Source organism: Panthera onca, chromosome A2 (genome assembly GCF_046562875.1).
Source record: "Panthera onca isolate mPanOnc1 chromosome A2, mPanOnc1 haplotype 2, whole genome shotgun sequence".
NCBI classification, from domain to species: domain Eukaryota; kingdom Metazoa; phylum Chordata; class Mammalia; order Carnivora; family Felidae; genus Panthera; species Panthera onca.
The window spans coordinates 166,426,146-166,445,842 of NC_138340.1; the positions used below are offsets into that span (position 1 = coordinate 166,426,146).

The 19,697-nt window shown below is 60.8% G+C and overlaps 1 protein-coding gene across 1 annotated transcript; it reads left to right on the forward strand.

Moving 5' to 3' along the window:
* Nucleotides 1–3,623: 3,623 nt before the first annotated feature.
* On the forward strand, nucleotides 3,624–8,701 carry EN2 (engrailed homeobox 2). The gene is made up of 2 exons (XM_060629198.3): nucleotides 3,624–4,665; nucleotides 7,950–8,701. Exons 1-2 carry the CDS (start codon nucleotides 3,966–3,968, stop codon nucleotides 8,264–8,266), a joined length of 1,017 nt encoding a protein of 338 aa, XP_060485181.1. The 5' UTR covers nucleotides 3,624–3,965; the 3' UTR covers nucleotides 8,267–8,701.
* The last annotated feature ends 10,996 nt before the right edge of the window (nucleotides 8,702–19,697 follow it).

Below are 19,697 nucleotides of genomic sequence, written 5' to 3' on the forward strand. Positions count from 1 at the left end.
CCACGTGTCCAACAGCGGTCTTTCCTTTTGACACACTTCCAAGTCCCTCTTTGTGCAGCTAGCCCGGGAAGGACGGAGGCGCTTCTCCGAAAGCGGGTGGCTTGCTGAGGCTCTCCCGCACCTGGGAGAGTAGCAACGTTCGAGGTTCCCGGGCCGCGGCCTCCCTGCATGCTAAGGAGAAACGCGGGCCCGGCGGTGGTCCGCTCGATCGCGCAGCGACCGAGAAACCGACCTTGAGCGCGGCCGCAGCCGGCAGGGTCCGGCGAGAGGGGGAGCGCCGCTCGCCGGGCGCAGGGGCGCGGGCCGCGGGGCCCGCCGAGCGGCGGCAGGGCTGACATCTCCGGGACCGCGCGAGAATCTTACAAACGCCCACTCCCCGCACTCCCCAAAAGCGCGGCCAGGGCAGAGTCCCGGATTCCGCGGGAGGCCGGGGCTGGGCCTCAAGCGTGTCTTGCAAGCTTCCTGAAACAGCTTGTTCGCATGTCTGTGTTGCAAGATTTAGAATCCCCTCCGCTTGTGCAGCTTCGGCCCAGATTCACTGGGCCTCCCCGCTGGCCCTTTGGATGCTGCTCCCTCTCTAGGGGTGCTCTTTTGGGGAACTATTGCCACGTGTATTGACCCGTGTCTGCGGGTTACTGCCCACAAACAGTCTAGGTTTGGCTGGAGATAATGTGCTGCTTTGCAGAGTTCCTGCTGCAGCCATGACTCTGGGCCTGGGTTGCAGGAGAGAACACAGCGGAAGTCCAGCACCGGGGGCTCACTTAGTGCTAAGGCAATCGGAGGCCAAGTTTCCCAAGAAATTAGAAAATATTTCTGGGAGCCGGCCTAGTTGATTTTTCATGGGACAGGTGGGGAAATTAACCTGGGATGCCTTTGCAGGAAGCAAACCAGCCCTGGGCCTTCCCTCTGCTCCCTGCGAGTTCTGGAGCCCGAAGTAATTGGACATTCGCTGGCTGGTGATGACTAGGGTTCTCAGAGGTGCAGGAAAATTTCCCAGAAGACCATAGGCATGTGTCGAAAGGGTGCTCCCACAAACCTTACCAGCCCCATTTTCCTAGGGGCAGGCAGACTGGGAGGTTTGAGTTTTTGAGACACAGGGAGGGCCCCTGGCAGGTGTGTGCCCAGCCGGATCATTTGGCAAGCACCCCTCCAAGGGGAGGAAAACGGAGGAGGAGATGTGGGTCACCCCAAGTGAGAAGTGCCTTCCCCACCCTGTCTGAGTCCTACAGAAGATCAAGGAGCCTCCCCATCTGCCACTAGAGCCTACCAGCCCTCAGTACGCTTTAGTGGCCAGGCGACCCAGGCCAGCACCTTCGCCTGTCCCCATCCAGGCCCCCCCCTCCGAGGGTTGATATTCTGGGGAGCAGAACCCTTGTAACTGTTGCTCCTTGTCCCACACTGTCCCACGCTGTTCCATACTGCACCCTGGAGCCTGCAGCGGGTAGACAGAGCTGGTTTAGAGAGAGGACAGGCCCCAGGTGCCACCAACCGGAAGAGAGCTGAGCCAGACTAGGATGAAGCCTTCAATCCTCAAGGTGGCCCCGGGGGTCACTGTCCTGGGAAGGCTGCTCCCCCAGGCCCCATCCCACCTCGCCCAGCCTGGCAGTGCCCCCTGGCAGCCCCAGGCCCAGAGCCACTCCGCAGTGGGTCTCAGCTGCCTGCACCCTGAAACGGCCTGGGCTGGCCAGAGCCCCAGCTCTCCCTCCTCTCCCTCTCCCCACCCCTCGTTCGGCGGAGGGTACTTTTACTGTGTCAGTGCTCCCGAACCCTCAGAGCTGTCCTTTAGGATGCTTCCTGAAGTTTGCAAATTTCCATAAAAATGCATTTTAAGTGATCGACAGGCAAGCCCAGGGAACAACAACCGCGTTCGGTGGGGTGTCTGCAGCTGGGGGCAAGGAGGAGAGAAGGGCAAACAGGAAGGAGCTTCGGGGAGGAGGGGGAAGAGAAGAGGAAACAGAAGTTCAAGTTGGACATTCTGACAGCAACTGGAAAGGAAGTTTTAGAAAGGGATAGAGAAAACAGCGGAGGAAGTGGGGAGACCCAAACAGACCCCCCACCCTGCCGCTCCTTCTAGATGGTCTCTGCTCTCCCAAGGAGCTCGTTTAAAAGGTTTTAAGACAAAGAAAATGAGGTGAATGGCCTGGTAGCCCCTCAGTGGGGGCAGAGATGTGGGGGAGGAGGAAGGATTGTCTGAGAACTGGGGGGGGGGGGGGGGGGGGGGAGGCGGCTGATCTGGGTATTTTCTCTCCGGCCGGGTTTTAAGGTTTGGCTGAGCCGTCGGCCGGGCTCTCCTTTCCGAAACAGGCTTCGGTTATAACCCGCCACGCTCCTTTATTCCTCTTTCCCCGCACGGAGCCCCAAATCCTATTCTCGCGCTCTTCGGGGTCTACATGCATGTTTCATGAGGACCGGTGTCCCCGGGTGGAATCCTACCGTATGCACGCGCCTCCCTGCTCACGCACACGCACACACATGCACACTTACAATGAGCGTCTACGGGAGGAGGGTCCTGCGCGCCAGCTCTGCGTTAAAGACAGGAATCTGCCAGGCTACCCAAGTCAAGTGTAAGTGACAATTTCCCTCTCCGCCGGCAAGGAAAGGAGACCACAAAAGTCCCTTTGTATCTCGGCGGCTCGTTTAATATTATTTATGCATTTTTGTGCAAGGAATTGTGGGATTTTTTTCCCCACGGTAAACAATATGGAAATGTTAAAAATAGCCGTCTCGCAGCGCGCGTCCGCGGAGGCACACCGGCGGGGGGGGGGGGGGGGGGAGACCCGGCGGGGCCGTGGCGGGGGCTCCTCGGGTCCCCGGACCGAGAGGCGGCCGGGGAAAGCGCGAGCGAGCGCGGGGAGCGCGGTCGCGGGCTCGCTGGGGCCGGGGCTCCGGCACGCGGAGCCCGGGGACGCGGCCGCTTTAAGGGGGGGAGGGGCGGCGGCGGCGGGGGAGGGGCGGCGGGCGGCCCCCGTCACCCAGCGGCCGCCGGCTCGTCACGTGGGCGCGCGGCGCCGCGGCCATTGGCCCGAGGCACGTGTCCAGGAGACCGGCCCGCGACGTCACTCGAGGGGGCTCTGTTAAAAATAAGAACAAAAATCCAGAGTGAAAGTGTCTCAGGTTGCGCTAAGTGGCCTGGAAACCGCCCGAGCCCGCGCCGAGGCCGAGGCGGCGAGGGCGCGCAGACGGCGAGGGAGCGCGGGCGGCCCAGCCCGGCCCGGCCCGGCCCGCGCCTCCCGCCGCTCACCCATGCGCCTCGGGCCGCGGGGCTCGGCGGGGCTCGGCGGGGGCGCGGCCGCACGCCGGTGGGGCGCCCGGGCCCGCGGCGGGGCGGCGGCCGAGCGCAGCGCGGGCCCGCGGGCCTCCATGTGCGTGCTGGCGGCGGCGGCGGGCGCGCTGACCGCTCGCGCCCCGCACCCTCGAGGGCCGGCCGGGGCGCGCGGGCGGGGGCGGCCGGGCGGCGGCGGCGGCGGCGGCGGCGGCCCGAGCGGGCCCGGGCGGGCGTGAGCGCGGGGGAGCGCGCTGCCTGCATGCGCGCAGCTCCGGCCCCAGCCCCGGGCGGCCGCGGCGGCAGCGCGGGAGCCGGAGGCAGCCGGCCGCGGAGAGGAGCGCGGAGCCCGGGAGGAGCCCCGGGTCCCCGCCGGACCTCTGTGACTGTCTAGCGCCCGGGTGCGCTGCAGAGACGAGGACCCGACTCTTTTGAATCTCCCGGCGTCTGGGCGCGGGGCGACTCTTGCTATTTTTCTAAACTCAACTCGTGGATTGGAACGTGGCTCCGCTCCGAACGCGGCCGGTGACTCCTACGACCCCGGCCCTGGCCGCGGCCGCCGCGCACGCCCTCGGAAGACTCGGCGGGGTAGGGGCGCGAGCCGGCCGCGAGTGTCTCCGTGCGCATCACGGGCGGGCCGAGGGCTGATTGGAGTGGGCGGGGGGGTCCCCGGAGAACCAATTTGGGATTTGTCGTGAACAGCATGGAGGAGAATGACCCCAAGCCCATCGAAGCGGCGGCGGCGGCGGCGGAGGGGCAGCGGCAGCCGGAATCCAGCCCCGGCGGCGGCTCCGGTGGCGGCGGCGGCGGCGGCAGCCCGGGCGACGCAGACACTGGCCGCCGGCGGGCTCTGATGCTGCCCGCGGTCCTGCAGGCGCCGGGCAACCACCAGCACCCGCACCGCATCACCAACTTCTTCATCGACAACATCCTGCGGCCCGAGTTCGGCCGCAGAAAGGACGCGGGGACGTGCTGTGCCGGCGCGGGAGGAGGAAGAGGCGGTGGAGCCGGCGGCGAAGGCGGCGCGGGCGGCGCGGAAGGAGGAGGCGGTGGCGCGGGCGGCGCCGAGCAGCTCCTGGGGTCGGGCCGGGAGGCCCGGCAGAACGCGCCCGGGGCGCCCGGGGCGGGCGGGCCGCTTCCCGGCGGCGGCGGCGGCGGCGGCGACTCTGCGGGCGACGGGGAAGGCGGCTCCAAGGCGCTCTCGCTGCACGGCGGCGCCAAGAAAGGCGGCGACGCCGGGGGGCCCCTGGACGGGGCGCTCAAGGCCCGCGGCTTGGGCGGCGGCGACCTGTCGGTGAGCTCGGACTCGGACAGCTCGCAGGCCAGCGCCAACCTGGGCGCGCAGCCCATGCTTTGGCCGGCCTGGGTCTACTGCACGCGCTACTCCGACCGGCCGTCTTCAGGTGAGGCCGCCGCGGGGAGGCCCGCGGGGTTGCGGGGCGGCGCTGGCGCGGGAACTTCCCCAGGGGGAGAAGACACCGGGACACCACCCCCCCCTCCTCGTCCCCGACACACACAAAGACGCACAAGCGGGGACATTGTGCGCGGCTGACGCCGGACCGGGCAGCGGCCGGGAGAAGGGGCACGATCGATTTCTTAGACAAGCGGAGGAGACAGGACCTTTCTCTCTCTCTCTCTCTCTCTCTCTCTCTCTCCTTGGGGCCACTCCTCGGAGTCCCTACCCACCCCTCCCCAGCTGGAGTTTATTTGGGAAGACTGGGGGTGGCCTCAAGGCTGGCCTAGAAGCTTTCACTCTTAGCCCCTTCTCCGTCCTTCCAACTCAGTCCAGACCCAGGACCCATGTGCAGCCCACCTCAGACCTAGACTCGCCCTACGACCCAGTTATCCCAGACGAAGCCAGGGAAGAAAGAGCAAGGCTCCCAGCTCTTCCTTCCACCCTTAGGCCTGGGCTGAGGAGGGAGGAGCGGGGGACAGAGACCAGGACGGACACAGAGGCGCTCTTCACCCGGTTTTAGTTGCCCGAGCACACGGTGAGGGAGCTCGGCACCCATCTTGATCACTGCTTGGAGAAGGAGGGAGGCCTGCAGTCCCCCAAATAAAGGACCTGCTCCCAGAGGTTTCCTGGGGCAGCTCCCAGGCAGGAAAGCAGCAGATTTTGGCGGGGGAGGGGGGGGGGGAGCGGTGGAGGGGCCCGCGGTGTGTGCAGAGGTGCTGAGTGTATTTTTCATAGATCTGGATTTTGAAAAGCTACATCCGCGTCCTTGTGGAAATCATCAGTTGCATGAAATGCGGTCCTCCGCTTGCAAACCGCCATTAGGACGAACTCCATTTGTCCCTGAGCTGGTAGCCCAGACAGGACCCCTCTGCCCCCTAACCCTCAACTGTTTTTGCGGGGGGTGGTTTACCCAGATCACCGCACAACCGAGTCACCCCTTGGCCGCCTTCCCGCAGAAATGTGTGCGTATATTTCGGATGAAATCCAAATTTCTCCGGCTAGACCTGAAATTTGCTCCATTGTTCTCGCCTCCCTCCTTTGTTAATATTTAATTAACATATAGGCTCACAAAGCGGCCGGCGAGGTGTCTCGGCCCCGCTTTGTGCAGCGACCGAGTCGCGGCTGCCCCAGGCCCCGCTGGCCCGCGGGAGCCCCGCAGCCCTGCCGGGCCCTAGTCGCTGCCCTTCTTGCACTCAAAACAAAACAAAACGAAACAACAACAACAAAACCCATAAGGTAACATTGGTGTTTCTTGGCCTTTTACAAAGAAGCAACGCAGAGAGTTTTCTTGCCGAGCTTTGGTTCTGTCTCTGCGACTCTTTAAGTGTTTACGTTTTGAAAGAAAATCAAAGAACGAAACATTCTGATTTTAGGGAGATTTCCTGCCCGCACAATGGTGTGTATGTTTTTACCGGCTGGTTCGCGTGTGCGAGAGCCCCAGCACCGGAGGAGTTTGGAGGGTGGGGGGCGTGCTTCCCTGGGACGGTGGAGACGGACAACCGCCGGCTCCTGGCGCAGGAGGCCGTGGTCGGCCCGAGCAGGTGCGGGGCCTCGCGAGGCCTCTCCGAGCCTTCGCCGAGCCCCTCGCGGGCGCCCCCGCAGCCTCCCGATCAAAGCCCGGCGGCCCGCGCGGAACCGGCGTCCTGGGCGAGCGCGCGGCGGCCACGGTGGGTGTGCGCGCGCGGGACGCGGGCGGGGGCGCGGGGGTGAGTGTGGGTTTGCTCTAGATTCTAGAAGGCCGGGGCTTTGAGCCGAACGGCCCTTGGCGCCCCCTCTCCCGCGCCGCGGCGGCCTCTGTCCGAGTTTGCCTCTCCCGGAGCGCACGGCCGCGTCCTCGGGCCTCGGCGCCGCTGGCTCTCTGGGGCCCGGGCGCGCTCTCCACCCTCCCGGGTCGGGACTGTGCGATCGGAAACCTCCCGGCGGGATCCCTCCGCCGCCGCCGCGGCTCAGGGTGGCAGGGCTGTCCCCTGGCCCCGCGGGACGGGCATGTGGGCGCAGGCGGCGACCCGGGGGTTCCGGCGGCTCGAGGGAGCCGGCAGGGGGTCCAGCCTCCCGCCGCGGGCGTCTGGGAAGGGGCCGCGGCCGGTGCTCCCCAAAGGTGGTTCCCTTACGCACCAAGAAGCCCATACGTGCGGCCCGGACCCTCTCCCCCAACAGCCTTTGCGGCCTCGGCCTTCAAACACACCCTCGTGGGGCCGAACTTCTTGACAGAAACAAAAAGAAAGCCAGGTCCTCCTTGTGAGCGCTCCCCTGGTCCGAGAAACCTTGCACTGCCCCAAACCAACCTCAAGTGGTGCGGGGAGGGTTTCCCAGCGGCAGGAGACCCGCGTGGGGGTCAGAAGCCCGAACCCTCTGCACGAGGTCGGCTGGGCTCCCCTGCAGCCTCCAGTGAGGCAGCCCCAGTCTGGGGGAGCCGGGTCCCCTCTCCTGCAGTGGGAGACTTGAGTGGGGGGGGGAATCGAGTGGCTCAGTGCGTGTGCCCCCTCTCTTCCAGAAAAGAAACAATGAACTTGGGCCCACAGGCCCAGTTAGGGGCGACCCAAAGGGAGCTAAGGTGGAGGCAGCCCCGGGGGCTCCTGGAGGCAGCTCCAGACTCTGCGGCCCCCTGGCTTCTCAGGCCCCTAGCACCTGAGGGGTACCCCCTGTGGGCATCTCGTGGGAATCCTGTCACTGTCCCCTGGGCTCCTCTTCCTGCTGCTCTGACTGCCCCTCCCCTCCCCCAGCCTTTCTTCGTGGCCCCTCTCTTGGCACCTGCCTCCACTCTGTCCTCACTCCTGGATAGAACCTCAGAAAGGGTTAGAAAAGGTTGTGCTAGGAAGTTTTGGATTTTTGCTTTCCTGCCTGAGTTTTCCTTGGAGACCTTTCTGTTTGTTTGTTTGTTTGTTTTTAAGTACACTCTATGCCACATATGGGGCTTGAACTCAGGACCCAGGGATCAAGAGTCACGTGCACCCACGGCTGAGCCAGCCGAGCGCCCCTGGCGACCCTTCCACTAAGCCTGTCCTTTACCCCCACTCACTCCCTCACACTTACACTTTTTTCAGCCTATCTTCCCGCTTTGGGGGTGGGGGGGGACGGGTCTTGGAGGCTGTGTGGGTCCGAGCCCCGTCCCCAAGTCCCTCTGGGACTGGGTACTTTCCTCCCTCATCTCTTTGTCCCTCTGGCTCACTGAGGGGGCAGACAGGCCCCGAGACGTCCTAACCCTGTTCTCTGTCCACCGTGCCTGCCCAGGTCCCAGGTCTCGCAAACCAAAGAAGAAGAACCCCAACAAAGAGGACAAGAGGCCACGCACGGCCTTCACGGCCGAGCAGCTGCAGAGGCTCAAGGCCGAGTTCCAGACCAACAGGTACCTGACGGAGCAGCGACGCCAGAGCCTGGCGCAGGAGCTCAGCCTCAACGAGTCGCAGATCAAGATTTGGTTCCAGAACAAGCGCGCCAAGATCAAGAAGGCCACGGGCAACAAGAACACGCTGGCCGTGCACCTCATGGCACAGGGCCTGTACAACCACTCGACCACGGCCAAGGAGGGCAAGTCGGACAGCGAGTAGGGCGGGCGGGCGCGAGTCCAGTCTCAGTCCACGCTAAACAATGCAATAATTTAAAATCATAAAGGGCCAGTGTATAAAGATTATACCAGCATTAATAGTGAAAATATCGTGTATTCGCTACGGTTCTGCAATATTCTATGTATATATAATTTACAGGTGGTGTAAAATCCAAAATATCTGACTATAAAATATTTTTTTGAGTTTTTCTGTGTTTATGAGATTATGCTAATTTTATGATTTTTTTTTTTTTTTGCGAAGGGGGGCTGCTTAGGGTTTCATCTTTTTTAATCCCCTAAGCTCCATGGTGGGACATCGGACACTTTTATTTTTTAATTTCAGAAGAAGAAAAAAAAATTAAAACAACTTGCTAAAGTCCAAAGATTTTTATTGCTGCATTTCACACGACTGTGAACCGAATAAATAGCTCCTACTTGGTCTATGAGTTCTGCCACTTTGTTTGTGTGGGCTTGGTGAGGACAGCAGGAGGGTATGTAGCCCCCCCCTGCCCTGCCCCGGGCTGGGGGGGAGCACAGGGGCCCCCGGCAGGAGCGCCCTGGGAAGCGGGCCCTTGGTGATGGGCAGCCCAGGCCCCAGCCTCACCAGGCTCCCCTCCTCCTGCCTTCCCTCCCTTTCCCCCTCCTCCTCTTCCTCCTCCCCCCTTTCTCCTCCCCCTCCACCCCTCCTCTTCCTCCTCCCCCTCCTCCCCCTCCTCCCCCTCCTCCCCCTCCTCCCCCTCCTCCCCCTCCTCCCCCTCCTCCCCCTCCTCATCTTCCCCTCTTCCTCCTCCTCCCCTTCCTCCCCCTCCCCCTCCTCCCCCTCCCCCTCCCCCTCCTCCTCCTCGCCAAGGCCTGGCCAGCACCTCCGTGTATGCTTCAGTCTCTGTCCTGTCGCTGTCCCCTATCCAGCCGCCCACTGCCAGAGCCAGCTCTCTCGCCTCCAGGCACCACTTCGGGGACCCCTGGCCCAGCCTCTGGCCAGAGGCCCCTCGTCCCTCCAGGCCCAGGGAGTCACCTGTGGTCCATCAGCCACGCCAGGCGCTCGCTCACGTGGGCCCCAGAAATGGCAGAGGTCTGCTGCCTCTGGGCGGGCACAGGGCTCCCGAGAGGGGAGTTGGTATTTTCTTCCTTTCTGGTTTTTTTTTTTCTTCCTTTCCTTTTTTTTTTTTTTTTTTAAGTGGCTGCTTCTGCTACGGAGAGCATTCTTTCAAGGTGCATATGCGCGTGTACATATCTATGCATTGCGTGTACACGTGCACAAGCGGGCCTGTGAGAGTCCAGTTTCCAAACATGTGGCTACCTTGGCTTTCAGAGGAACTCAGAATCCTCCAGGATCTAGAGGAAGGAAGAAAAATGTGTAAATAATCATTTCTTATCGCTTTTTGTCCTTTCTTGTTTTTTTTTTTAATATACATTTTATTTTTTGACGGTGTGTGGTACAGTGTAAATTAAATATATTCAATATATCCCCACCAAGTACATATATATAAACAAACACAGTATCTATATATATAACTCTGCACTGTCTTCTGTTTAGTGTATGGAAAAAGAATCGTGTCCAAATGTCCATGTGCAGCCGGGACGGCCCCGGGGGTGTGCCCGTGGCTGAGGCAGACCCACGGCTGGACCCCTGAGGACTGAGGGTGAACTTCTCTCTTTGCCTTAAACCTCTATTTCCCTGCGATACCACTTTTATTTTGTACATACTAGTGCAAACCTTTTTAAAAAGGAAACTATAAAAAGAAAAGCTGTAATTTAAAATTCTGTGAAATAACCAACTGCTGCTTAGGAAACTTCAATGAAATGATATGCCTTTTTAGCAGGAAGCAAAGTTTTGGGGTTTTTATTTTTTTATTTCTTTTTTTTTTTTTCGTTTCTAAAACGTGCATTTTACAGTTCCAATATCAAATATTTATAATCTTATGAGAAATGAATGTTTCTATTTACAACTGTGGTTATCAGCATTGTGAACATTCCCCTTGCATTTTTTGTGTGTTCTAATTCTTGAAAGTTACATTAAATAAAAAAAAAAAAACTGCTTTATTGTAAAACATTGGATGTCCAAGGTGGAATGACTAGTTTTTCTAAGCCTGTTTCTAAGTCCAGCCCCACTGCCCTGGGCAACCTCCCCATCACTCAGGTACTCCTGGCCTTGGCCTCCATCGAACAGGGGGTACACATGCTGTCTTTGTAGCCAGAGGTACGATTTCTTTTTTTAAACAACGAAGACACTTGCAATATCTCCTGTGTGAGCACAGAACCACCGATGTCCTCTGAGTATGTTGAATAATTGTTGAAAAATCCCACAGAACGCAAATCCCATGAAAGGGACAGAGACGCTGGGCCCGTGGGGAGGGCTCTCCTCTTTTGTGTTTTGTTGTTTTTACTCCTGCCCCCTCCAAAGCAAGGGTCATGGACAACATCTCAGGACAGATGGGCGGGGGGTGGGGAAGGACAGGCTTTGCCCAAGCTGACCAGAGAGGTATCTGTCTGGGGTAGTGTTTTGCGGGGGTTGACGTCCAGGGCAGCCGGGCAGGGGAGCGCTCCCTGTTGATCTATGTCCAAAGTATCCTGGCTTGAAAAAGATGATTCTCCCAGGAAAAGCAGCTCAGAGACTAGCGAGAACCGTCTGTTGCCAAAGGAGACTGGTTAGGCGTTTTACGTTCACGTTGGCTTCCCAAGCAGAAGCTGGGCCTCCAGGCAGGAGAGCGGCCACTCCCGGGATTTGCACAGACACGCTGAGTGAGAGAGAGCTGGGGTCTCACCACAAAGCTCTGGAGCCCTAGCTGCCTCGTCCCAGGAGTGCCCCAGGGTCATCGCCAATGGGGCGCCATCACTCAGGCCATTCCAAGTGTCTCCCCCTCCACTGCACAGTTCTGAGGATTCTTTAGACTAAAAACTAAACAAAAAGCATGGGCACAGCTTCTGTTACCCGATTGGCTTCTCTCTCTTTTTAATAAAAAGACGGTACAACAACTTTAAGCAATCATTTTTGTTTTTTAATTTATTCACAAATCATAACGTCGAGGGGCAATGTATAGTTTTGTAAGGTAATGAGTTCCCCGTCCTCAGGGGAGTGCAAGCAAACATCAAGCCAGCAGTGGCATGAGGAGTTTTTCTTTTTTGTCTCTGATAGGGGATTGGACCGGATGAACCCCAGACCCTCGAAATGCTGAGATTCTGGTTTTGCTCCTATATTTATTACTTTTTTTAAAAAAAATTCAACATGCAATCTAAGTTCGAGACTCGCGGAGAGCCACTGTTGCACCAGCCAGCCCTCTCTCAGTGGCAAGTGGAGACCAGAGCCAGGCCTGCAGGCGAGGCGGTGCTCCTCTATGGACCCAGAGCCTGCGGGACTCCGGGCCCAGCGTGCCTTGCATCTGGACCGGGACCGAAGCCCCAGGAGTTGATGGAGCTGGACCGCTGCCAGACCGTCGCCCCTCCGGGAGGCCGGTTCCTTAAACGTTCTCCGGAGGAACGCCCGTTTATAAGGGAAGTCCTTGCTCCTTCCAGCCAATCGGCAGCCACCCCCCAGGCCTGGCTGTGCCCACAGCCCTCCGTCGCCCGGCAGAGTCCAGGCAGGGGCCCGGGGGGGGGGGGGGCTCGCTGGGGGTGGGGATCGCTGCCTGCTGCCCCCCCCCAGCCCTGCCCGAGCAGAGGCTCCCGCGAGGGGTGCCCGACCGAGGGGCCTAGAGGGCTCCCTGGGGCCCAGAGGGCCTTCCTCCTCCCGCTGCCAAAGTCAGATGAATAGGGTCGGACCCTGGGGCCCGAGTCAGAATCCGAGGGTCTGCACGGGCCTGAGCGTCACGCAGGGTGGACCCGCCACGTGCTTTCTTCGGGGCAGACCGGGACGGAGCCACGCGGCTGTCGCCCGTCTTATCTCCAGGAGGACTCCGACTGTGGTTTTGTCTTTTTCCTTGAGGGCAAAGGTGGGGCGGGCGGGGGCGTCTGGACCGCGCGGCGCAGGTGTGCGGGGCGCAGGGCGCTCACCACCGACGGCCGACCCTGGACGCGCACAGGCGCTCGCCGGCCGCGGGTTTGCGGGCTCTTGCTCCGCTACGAGCCGTCCTGCGTCCGCAGGACTAACGTCCGACCTCCGCGGTCACGGCCCGCCCCGGCAGCTCCCCACGTGTCCCCCGCCCCCATCCCGGCTCGGCCGAAACCCGCAGCCTGCCGGGAGGAGGCGCGGCGCCCTGGGAGGCTAATGGAGACTGGCGACCTGGAGCTGTGTCGCGGCGCCACGCCCGCACCCCGACATCCGCTCCGCGCTCGCACGGCACCACCACCCCCTCCCCCCGGGCCGGGACCCCCCCCCCCCCCTTTCCGCGCGTCTCGGGCGGGCCCAGGCGGGCGGAGCGCGAGGCTTTCTGCAGGCCTGGGCCGGGCGGCGTGCGGCGGGACGGAGCGTCGCGTCCCCCGGACCCCGCGGGCTGGCAGGACGCGGGTGGGGGCGACCCCTCGCGGGCCCAGCCTGGCGCGCGCGCGCGGGTGCGGGCGGCGGGAGCCCCTGGGCGCACGCAGGTCGGTGAACCTGGCCGCGTGAGCCCCGCGTCCGCTGCTCATGGCGTTGTTAATGTCAGACGCCCACGGAAAATAAAGGCCATTCTTGAAATCGCCCGAAATGTAATAATATTCATCAAAGTGGTTCCTAATTATGAGATTTAATCAAGCGTGGTCCGCCGCGCGGGCTTCGGCTGGTGAGGCTGATGACGGCGACAGAGTTACTAATATTGCTGTTGTTAGCAGCCCGGGTCTCAGCCCCCAGAGTGCCGCCTGCTTCTTCAGTTTGGGGGTTGGGGGGAGCCCCACGATGGAGGAAGCGGGGCGGAACGACTCCGGAACGGGTGTGGCCCAAGCTCGCTGCCTTGCCGACCGGCCCCCCAGGCCCGTGCAAGGCCTGCGCAACAGCTCCGGGAGGAGGTAGGGGGTCCCCTGGCTCCTAGGACCCCCGTGTCCCCGAGGGACGCCAGGGCAAGTTTTCTGGGAAGGGGAACGTTAGGTCCGGGGCCCGGGACACCTCCCTCCCCTCCCCCCCGTTGGCTGCTCCCTTTTCGGGGCTGAGCCCCGCGCTTTGCTCGGAGCAGAAACAAAGAGTAGCCAGATCTGCCTCCCGGGCCGCCTTTTCGCCCCCTCTGCCTGGAAGGCGTCCCAGAGAGGCTTTCCCCACCCCCCCCACCCCCCCACCCCCGCCGCGTCCCGGGCCCCCGGAGACCCGGCAGGGCAGGGCAGGAGGGCCTAGGGCCTAGTGCGTTGCGCCGCTGCCCGGGCCTGCGGGGCGCCTTCTCCTGCGCGGAGGGACCCTGGCGCGGCCGGGGGTGCTCCGTGCGGCGAGGAGCGGTGGGGATCACCGCGTGCACGGACCGTCTGGAAGAGTCGGGGCGGGCCGCCGCTCATCCCCATCTGTCTTGGCCGCGCGGTCCGAGCGCGCGCTGCCTGCGGAAGGGGCCGCCCAGCGCCTTTCAGCCGCGCCTTCGGGGTTCTCTCCTCCCGCCAAGTCCTTTGTCTGGAAGGGGACTGTCAGCTCCGCCGCCTCCTCCTTCCCCCAACCTCTACCCCCTCCGCTAACTGCCCTTTCTTCCCTCCGCTTTTCTCTCCTCCTTGGATGGTTAATCACAGGCTCCAGCTGCCAAGCGCGGCGAGCAGTCGCTGCCCTGTTTCTGTGTCTGCGGCCCCTCCCAGCGCAGACCGGCCGCTTCCCTCCAACCTCGCGGGGACCCCAGGCCCCTGCCCTCTGGCGTCATTTGGTGGCCCGGGGGGCCGCTGCCTCGGACTTTTCCCCTTTAGGCCAAAACTTTAGGTCCTCAGGTTTTTGGCAGCTTTACTCTCCATCAACTGATGTGCCCCCCCCCCCCCCCCGGAAGCTGGCATTTCTTTGGGTTCAGGCAGTAGGCAACACGGCAGAATCCCGGTGCCCTTGGCAGCATCCGACTCCTGCTAGGGCCAGCACCCTTTTTCTACCGCTGCCAGTAAGGTGCCCCCACTGAAATGCTTCTGTCATGACCCACGAGTCTCAGATTGTATCTTCTGATGCTCCAACATCTGGATCAAAGATAGGAGACCTCAGCCCCTCGAATGAGTGATGACTATGCTGGCTTCCAAACACCTGCTGGTTGGGGGAGAGGAGAACGTGTACAGGGCAGCAGGCCCGGCTGGCCGTCAGGTGCCCCAGGTCTGTGCTTGCACACCTCGGCTCAGGCAGTCCAGGGTGCACGGGTTTGTTTATATTTTTTTTTCTTGCGGAGGCATAATATCACTCAGCACTGAAAGAAGTGCCCTACAGTGAAGGGAATTTTCCCAACTGCTTCCCCCCCCCCCCAACCCCAGCTCATCCATTCATCTCTTCAATAGAAAGAAAATCTATCTAATGGGCTTCCCCATAGGGTTTCCCATGAGGGAAAATGAGCATAAAAGCCCTTGGCACGGAACGGGGCAGGGTGAGCGAGAGGGTGACTCATCACGGGGCAGTGACTCTGGCGCTGGGCTCGGGCTGTGCCCTCCACAGCTCAGTGCCTGTTGTTGGTAGAGCGCCTCGCCTTCCTGGCTGCTACCACCCAACGCGGCCTCGCTTTAGTTGTTCGGGAAAAGGAAAAAAGGAGGAGGTCACGACTAGGACAGTGTTCACACGGCTATACAAAGAGGAACCACGAGAGGAGCTGAGAACGACAGAGGAAATTCAGGATGCTGGTCTGCACTCCCCAGAAACACTACCCCCTTCTCTGGAGCACTGCTGTGTGTGCTTTGTTCCCGCCCGGCTGGGACGCAGGCACACCCCTTCCCATCAGGATTTACCCCCACATGTTTCTTGACCGCAAAGTAGGGAAGATGCTCCGGTTTCCATAGAAGCCCGGTGACTTCACACGCCACGCGGCTCTCCGTTCCGATCCCGTAGTCACTGCGTTCAGCAGCATAGTCCCATCACCCTGACTCAGACTTGACTCCGTGCACAGGACGCAGGCACCCCGCTGGACAGTGAGGGAGGCCAGAAGTCAGGCTGCACCTCGCACGCACGCACGTGGGGCCCAGCCTGTGGTCAGGAGCCTCCCTGTGCCCCCCGCCCGCGCCCCCCGTGCCCCCCCTCCCCGTGGCTCTTCCTCCAAGAATGAGTGGGCGTCCTGATGGCCTGATGAGCTATTTGGTCTAAAGTAACCCCTTTAAATTAATTGCTGTTCCTATAGCTAAAAGCATAACAGGCTTTGATTACATGCTAACCAGAATGAAACATAATCCTGAGTTAATTATGTGGGGATAATTTTATAATTATATCATTTAATTTGAGAAGCAATGTGTTGTTAACCTCTCGTTTTGACAAGAGTGTTGATTCGAAACGAAAATGGTCATAAATCTGGACCTTGTAAAAGACCTCTCAGGGCTCCCCGTTTTCCCCACATGGCAAAAGTGACTGTCAGCTCAACCCACCTCCAGTCCCACCACCTGCGCCACGTCCCCCCAAGAAAGTGGAAAGCCCTGGCAAAGCTCAGACAAAGGGCCATTCGGAGCCGAGCGTTTCCCAGCGCTGACCTGCTCTCAAATGCTAAGGAAGTCCGTCTGCATTTCTATTCTGTCCAGCTTGTTTGTGGAAATAACACCCAACGTCCCTCACGTAGAACCCCCCCCCCCAAACCGAGAATGACCGGCTGGGAGTGAATGGAGCCCGGGGCTGGGGGCTGAGGTGAAGGTCAGACCCCAGCCACCCCTGCAGTTGGCTCACTTCCTCTCCCAAACACTAGTGCTCTGGGAGGGGTGGCCCGTGTGGGGCCGGCGGGACCAGGGCTGGCTGTCACCGTCTCCCCTTCCTCCCCCTCCCTCCCCTCCCCCACCCCTAAGCCACCCGAAGGCGGCTCCGGTGGTGGCGGTGGCTTGGGAGGCGAGGTCGTTTAAGAGGTCCCCCGCTGGGATCTCCTCTCCAGGCCTGTTCTGCCAGCAGGCTGGCCTCTCCCGGGGCAGTTCGGGGAACCTGCGGAGGGCCGGAGGGCCCGAATCTCGGGTCTGGGTGGGGAGTGAAAGGGCCTGATACTTCTGGGCCCATCAAAGGTCAGCGAGACACGTTCCCTCTGGGCACCGGGTGTGCCCTAGAATTCATTCGCAGCCGACTGATGGGCGAGTCACTGGTGACTCATCACCTGGAAGGGGGAGGGGCAGCTTTTCAGCCGTGGCGGGAGCGCGCTGGTGGGTTCGCGGCCCTCAGGAGACAGAACCGGCGCGTCGGGAGGATAAATACGATACAAACCACTGGAGTCACAAGCCGAACGGCCCCCGAACCCAGCGCGGGCGTGACCATGGCCTTTGTGCCGGGAGCCGCGCAGAGCCGGCCCGCGTGGGGCACACGTTTGCACGCAGGTAGGCCCGTCTAGGGGGCACAACCCAGGGGCGCGAGGGGCCGGGCAGCCCCTCCCTCCCCCCTACGGGGCTATTTCATCCCTACCTTTTTTTTTTTTTTTTTTTTTAATGCTTCCTGGTCTAACTTGAATATGCAATGAGGCGCCAGACCTTTGTGGCGGAAATGTAATTAAACTGGTGGAAGATGTAAAAGAGGAAGAATGATGATGACACCAGGCCGATTTCACACTTGGCAGTCGGATGGCTGGGCCCAAGCCGCGCTCTCTCCACGCAAGGCAGATCAAAGTGCCCTGCCACTGCTAAAAAGGCAAAAGGGGACTTAGTATGCTAATCCCCAGGACAAATATATTTTAATCTTGTTAGAATACAAGTTAACGCTGCAGCTCAGTGGCTGAACTTGGTCAGACTGTAGAGATCCATTTTTATTTTAGCTGTGAATGAGGGGCAGACCGCCTGGCTTATTCATAGGTGGTGAAAGTAAATTTGCAAAACGAACCCCTCTTTGGGCTGCGGAGGGCATCCCCCTCACCTAGACCTTTCTCCACTGGGTTGGGGGGGGGGGCGGGATTCAGGACGCTCCCGGGATGGGCTGATCCCCAGGCCTCCCTCTCTCTGCACAGGATCCTGCCGGCCGAGAAAGGAACGCAGCTCATTTGGTGGAGAAGAAACAGGGAAACTCTGAAATTAATTAAAAGATTCTCCAAAGCAATCCGTTTCCCTTTAGGCCCGAGGTATGACAACCAACCCAATCCCTCCCTATCAGCCCCCTCACTTTAATTTTTACGATGTCAATTTTCATTACTATTAATTATTTGCCGAGCTCCAACTGTACATCCGGTGTTGCCCTGATTAACAAGAAGCTTGCGGGTGCTTGTGCCTCGGAGTTTCAGTCCCTACTAGATGTGAACGTGTAAGGGGGGCTTCATGCATACGCAGGCAGGCAGGCAGTTATGCACCGAAGGAGAGAGACTAAGTCTGCAGAGCTCCCCCTCAAAGCAAACCATCAAGGTAAAATATCATGGAGGCGTGTGGGAGAGAGAGAGAGAGAGAGAGAGAGAGGGAGCGGGAGCGAGCACTCAACTGTAAGGTTACAGAAGGTTAAACTACCCTGCAGAACCTACCTGCTAAATATTGCTGATGGCAGCCATCTAAAAGGCAATTTCTGTCTTGCTGTTCTAGCCTGTGTTAGAATTCCCTCTGCCTCAGGCATAAAACCTGACTCCCGCTAAAGCCGTCAACGCGTCCCTGCATTCCAAAGACCCGCCTTGGCTGTCCGGATCCCGCTGACCCATAGCCCCCGCCCCCGGAACGCCCCGGTTTCCAGGACTTGGGCATGTCCGCGGACATAATCCACCCCCCCGCCCCCCCAGTTTCCCTCGTGTGCACTGTAATTACTGTAAACAGCCCGTGGGTCCCACCTCTCACCACCAGGGGAAGGGGGGCCGGCGGAAGCTCACTGTTCCGAGGCCAGAGACTCCAGAACAGGAATGTCCCGGGATGTTCTCTTCTTTCTCCGGCCAGGTCTCTCCTTCCCTCTCTGTTGTGTCCCTTAGCTAGTGGCCGCCTTAGAAGACAGTCTAGAACTTCCTTTGTGTTTCTTGCCCCAGCGGCCCTGCTTCCCAGACATTCAGTCTGTTATATCCCTTCGGCCTTAAATAGGAACACCAGCCAACCCTGACAGGCCTCCTAGTATGCGCCCGTGGCTCAGTTTCCCAAGGCCACCATAGCAGAGAGCCACGCGCTGGGGGCTTAAAACAGCAGGAAGTTGTCGTCTCAGCTCTGGAGCCCGGAAGTCAGACACCAAGGCACCAGCAGGTCAGGTGGGCTCCTCCTGGGGCTCCAAGGGCAGAGCGGTCCCAGACCTCCTCCGGCCTCCCGTCTCACCTCTGTCTTCACGGCCCGCTGCTGCGTGCCTCTGTGTCCAAATCTCTCCCCCTTCTGAGACACGGGTCACAGAGAACTTAGGGCCCACCCTTCCCTCGACTGCATCTGGAGAGGGTCTGTTTCCAAATAAGGCCACAGTCACAGGTTTGTGCACGGACGTGGACGCAGCCGGTACAGCCAGGACGTGGCATTCGACGTAGATGGTCCTAAACTCTTGTGACATCACGCCTTGTGCCCTGGACCCTGCTCTTACCAGCACTTAGCGGTGAGGACCCCAGAGGTGAGACCCTCCCGGAGGGTGAGCGTGCTTTTGTTCTCGGCGTGACGCAGCCCTCCGGCTTCCTCTGCTGGTCTGTGGCACCGGTGACACGAGCCCCGACTTGGGTTGGGGCCTGGCCAGCCCGCATCCGTGTGACCCAGTGAGACACTGTCCCTCCCATGACACAACTCATGAGAACGGCCTTCGTCATCCGCTTGGCCAGATGCAGGGCACAAGGCAGCTACATGGTGATGCTCCCCCTCGCCCTCCGTGCCTTGACTTCCTCGTGTGAAACCGGGAGAGAGGGGGCGACAGAAGCCGTCGCGGGGGCTGGCTGGGGAGGGGGGGGGGTGGTGACCGGCAGGGCAGGCGGGAGGCCTTTGGACCGCCAGCCCGGCACCGCGGGGAGCTCTCAGGAGGCGTCAGCGGAGGAGATTACGACTCAGGCTTCCCACTCCTCTTTGCCAAGGTTACCTTCGATTTTTTCATCCTAAGAGTCCAACTACGAAGTCCTGTGTGCCGCCCTCTGGGTTGTTCAGGTTCAGGTAAGTCGCAAGCAGTCCTCTAGGGTCCCCGGCTCTGTGAGCAGCAAGTGGAAGGGACCCGGGCTTCGGGACCAGCCAGGCCCGTCTGGGAACTCCGGCAGATCCAGGCAAGTCGTCTCTGGGTGGCTTTCGGCACGTATGGGCCCGGGGCTGACGAGGACTCCACAACAGCCACCGCCTGGCCTCCCGGGGGCCCCGCCGGGTGCTCCAGAGCAAACCCCGGACCCTCGTTTGCCCGTCCTGTGTGAGCGAGTCCCGTTCCCGCAGAGCGGACAGAGGAGTGTGGGGCTGGCACGCTCAGAATGGCAGACGGCCGAGCGCCCGGGTGCAAGGCCCCCGACCGGACGACTGTGGTTGGAGATTCTATTTCAGGCAGGGAGGGACGGGCGGCCGTTGTCCGGTCGGAGCCC

Coding starts and splice junctions, on each gene's coding strand:
- EN2 (XM_060629198.3), top strand. CDS start 3,966: ATGGAGGAGAATGACCCCAAGCCCATCGAAGCGGCGGCGGCGGCGGCG. Junction 4,666..7,949: donor CTCCGACCGGCCGTCTTCAG/GTGAGGCCGCCG, acceptor GTGCCTGCCCAG/GTCCCAGGTCTCGCAAACCA.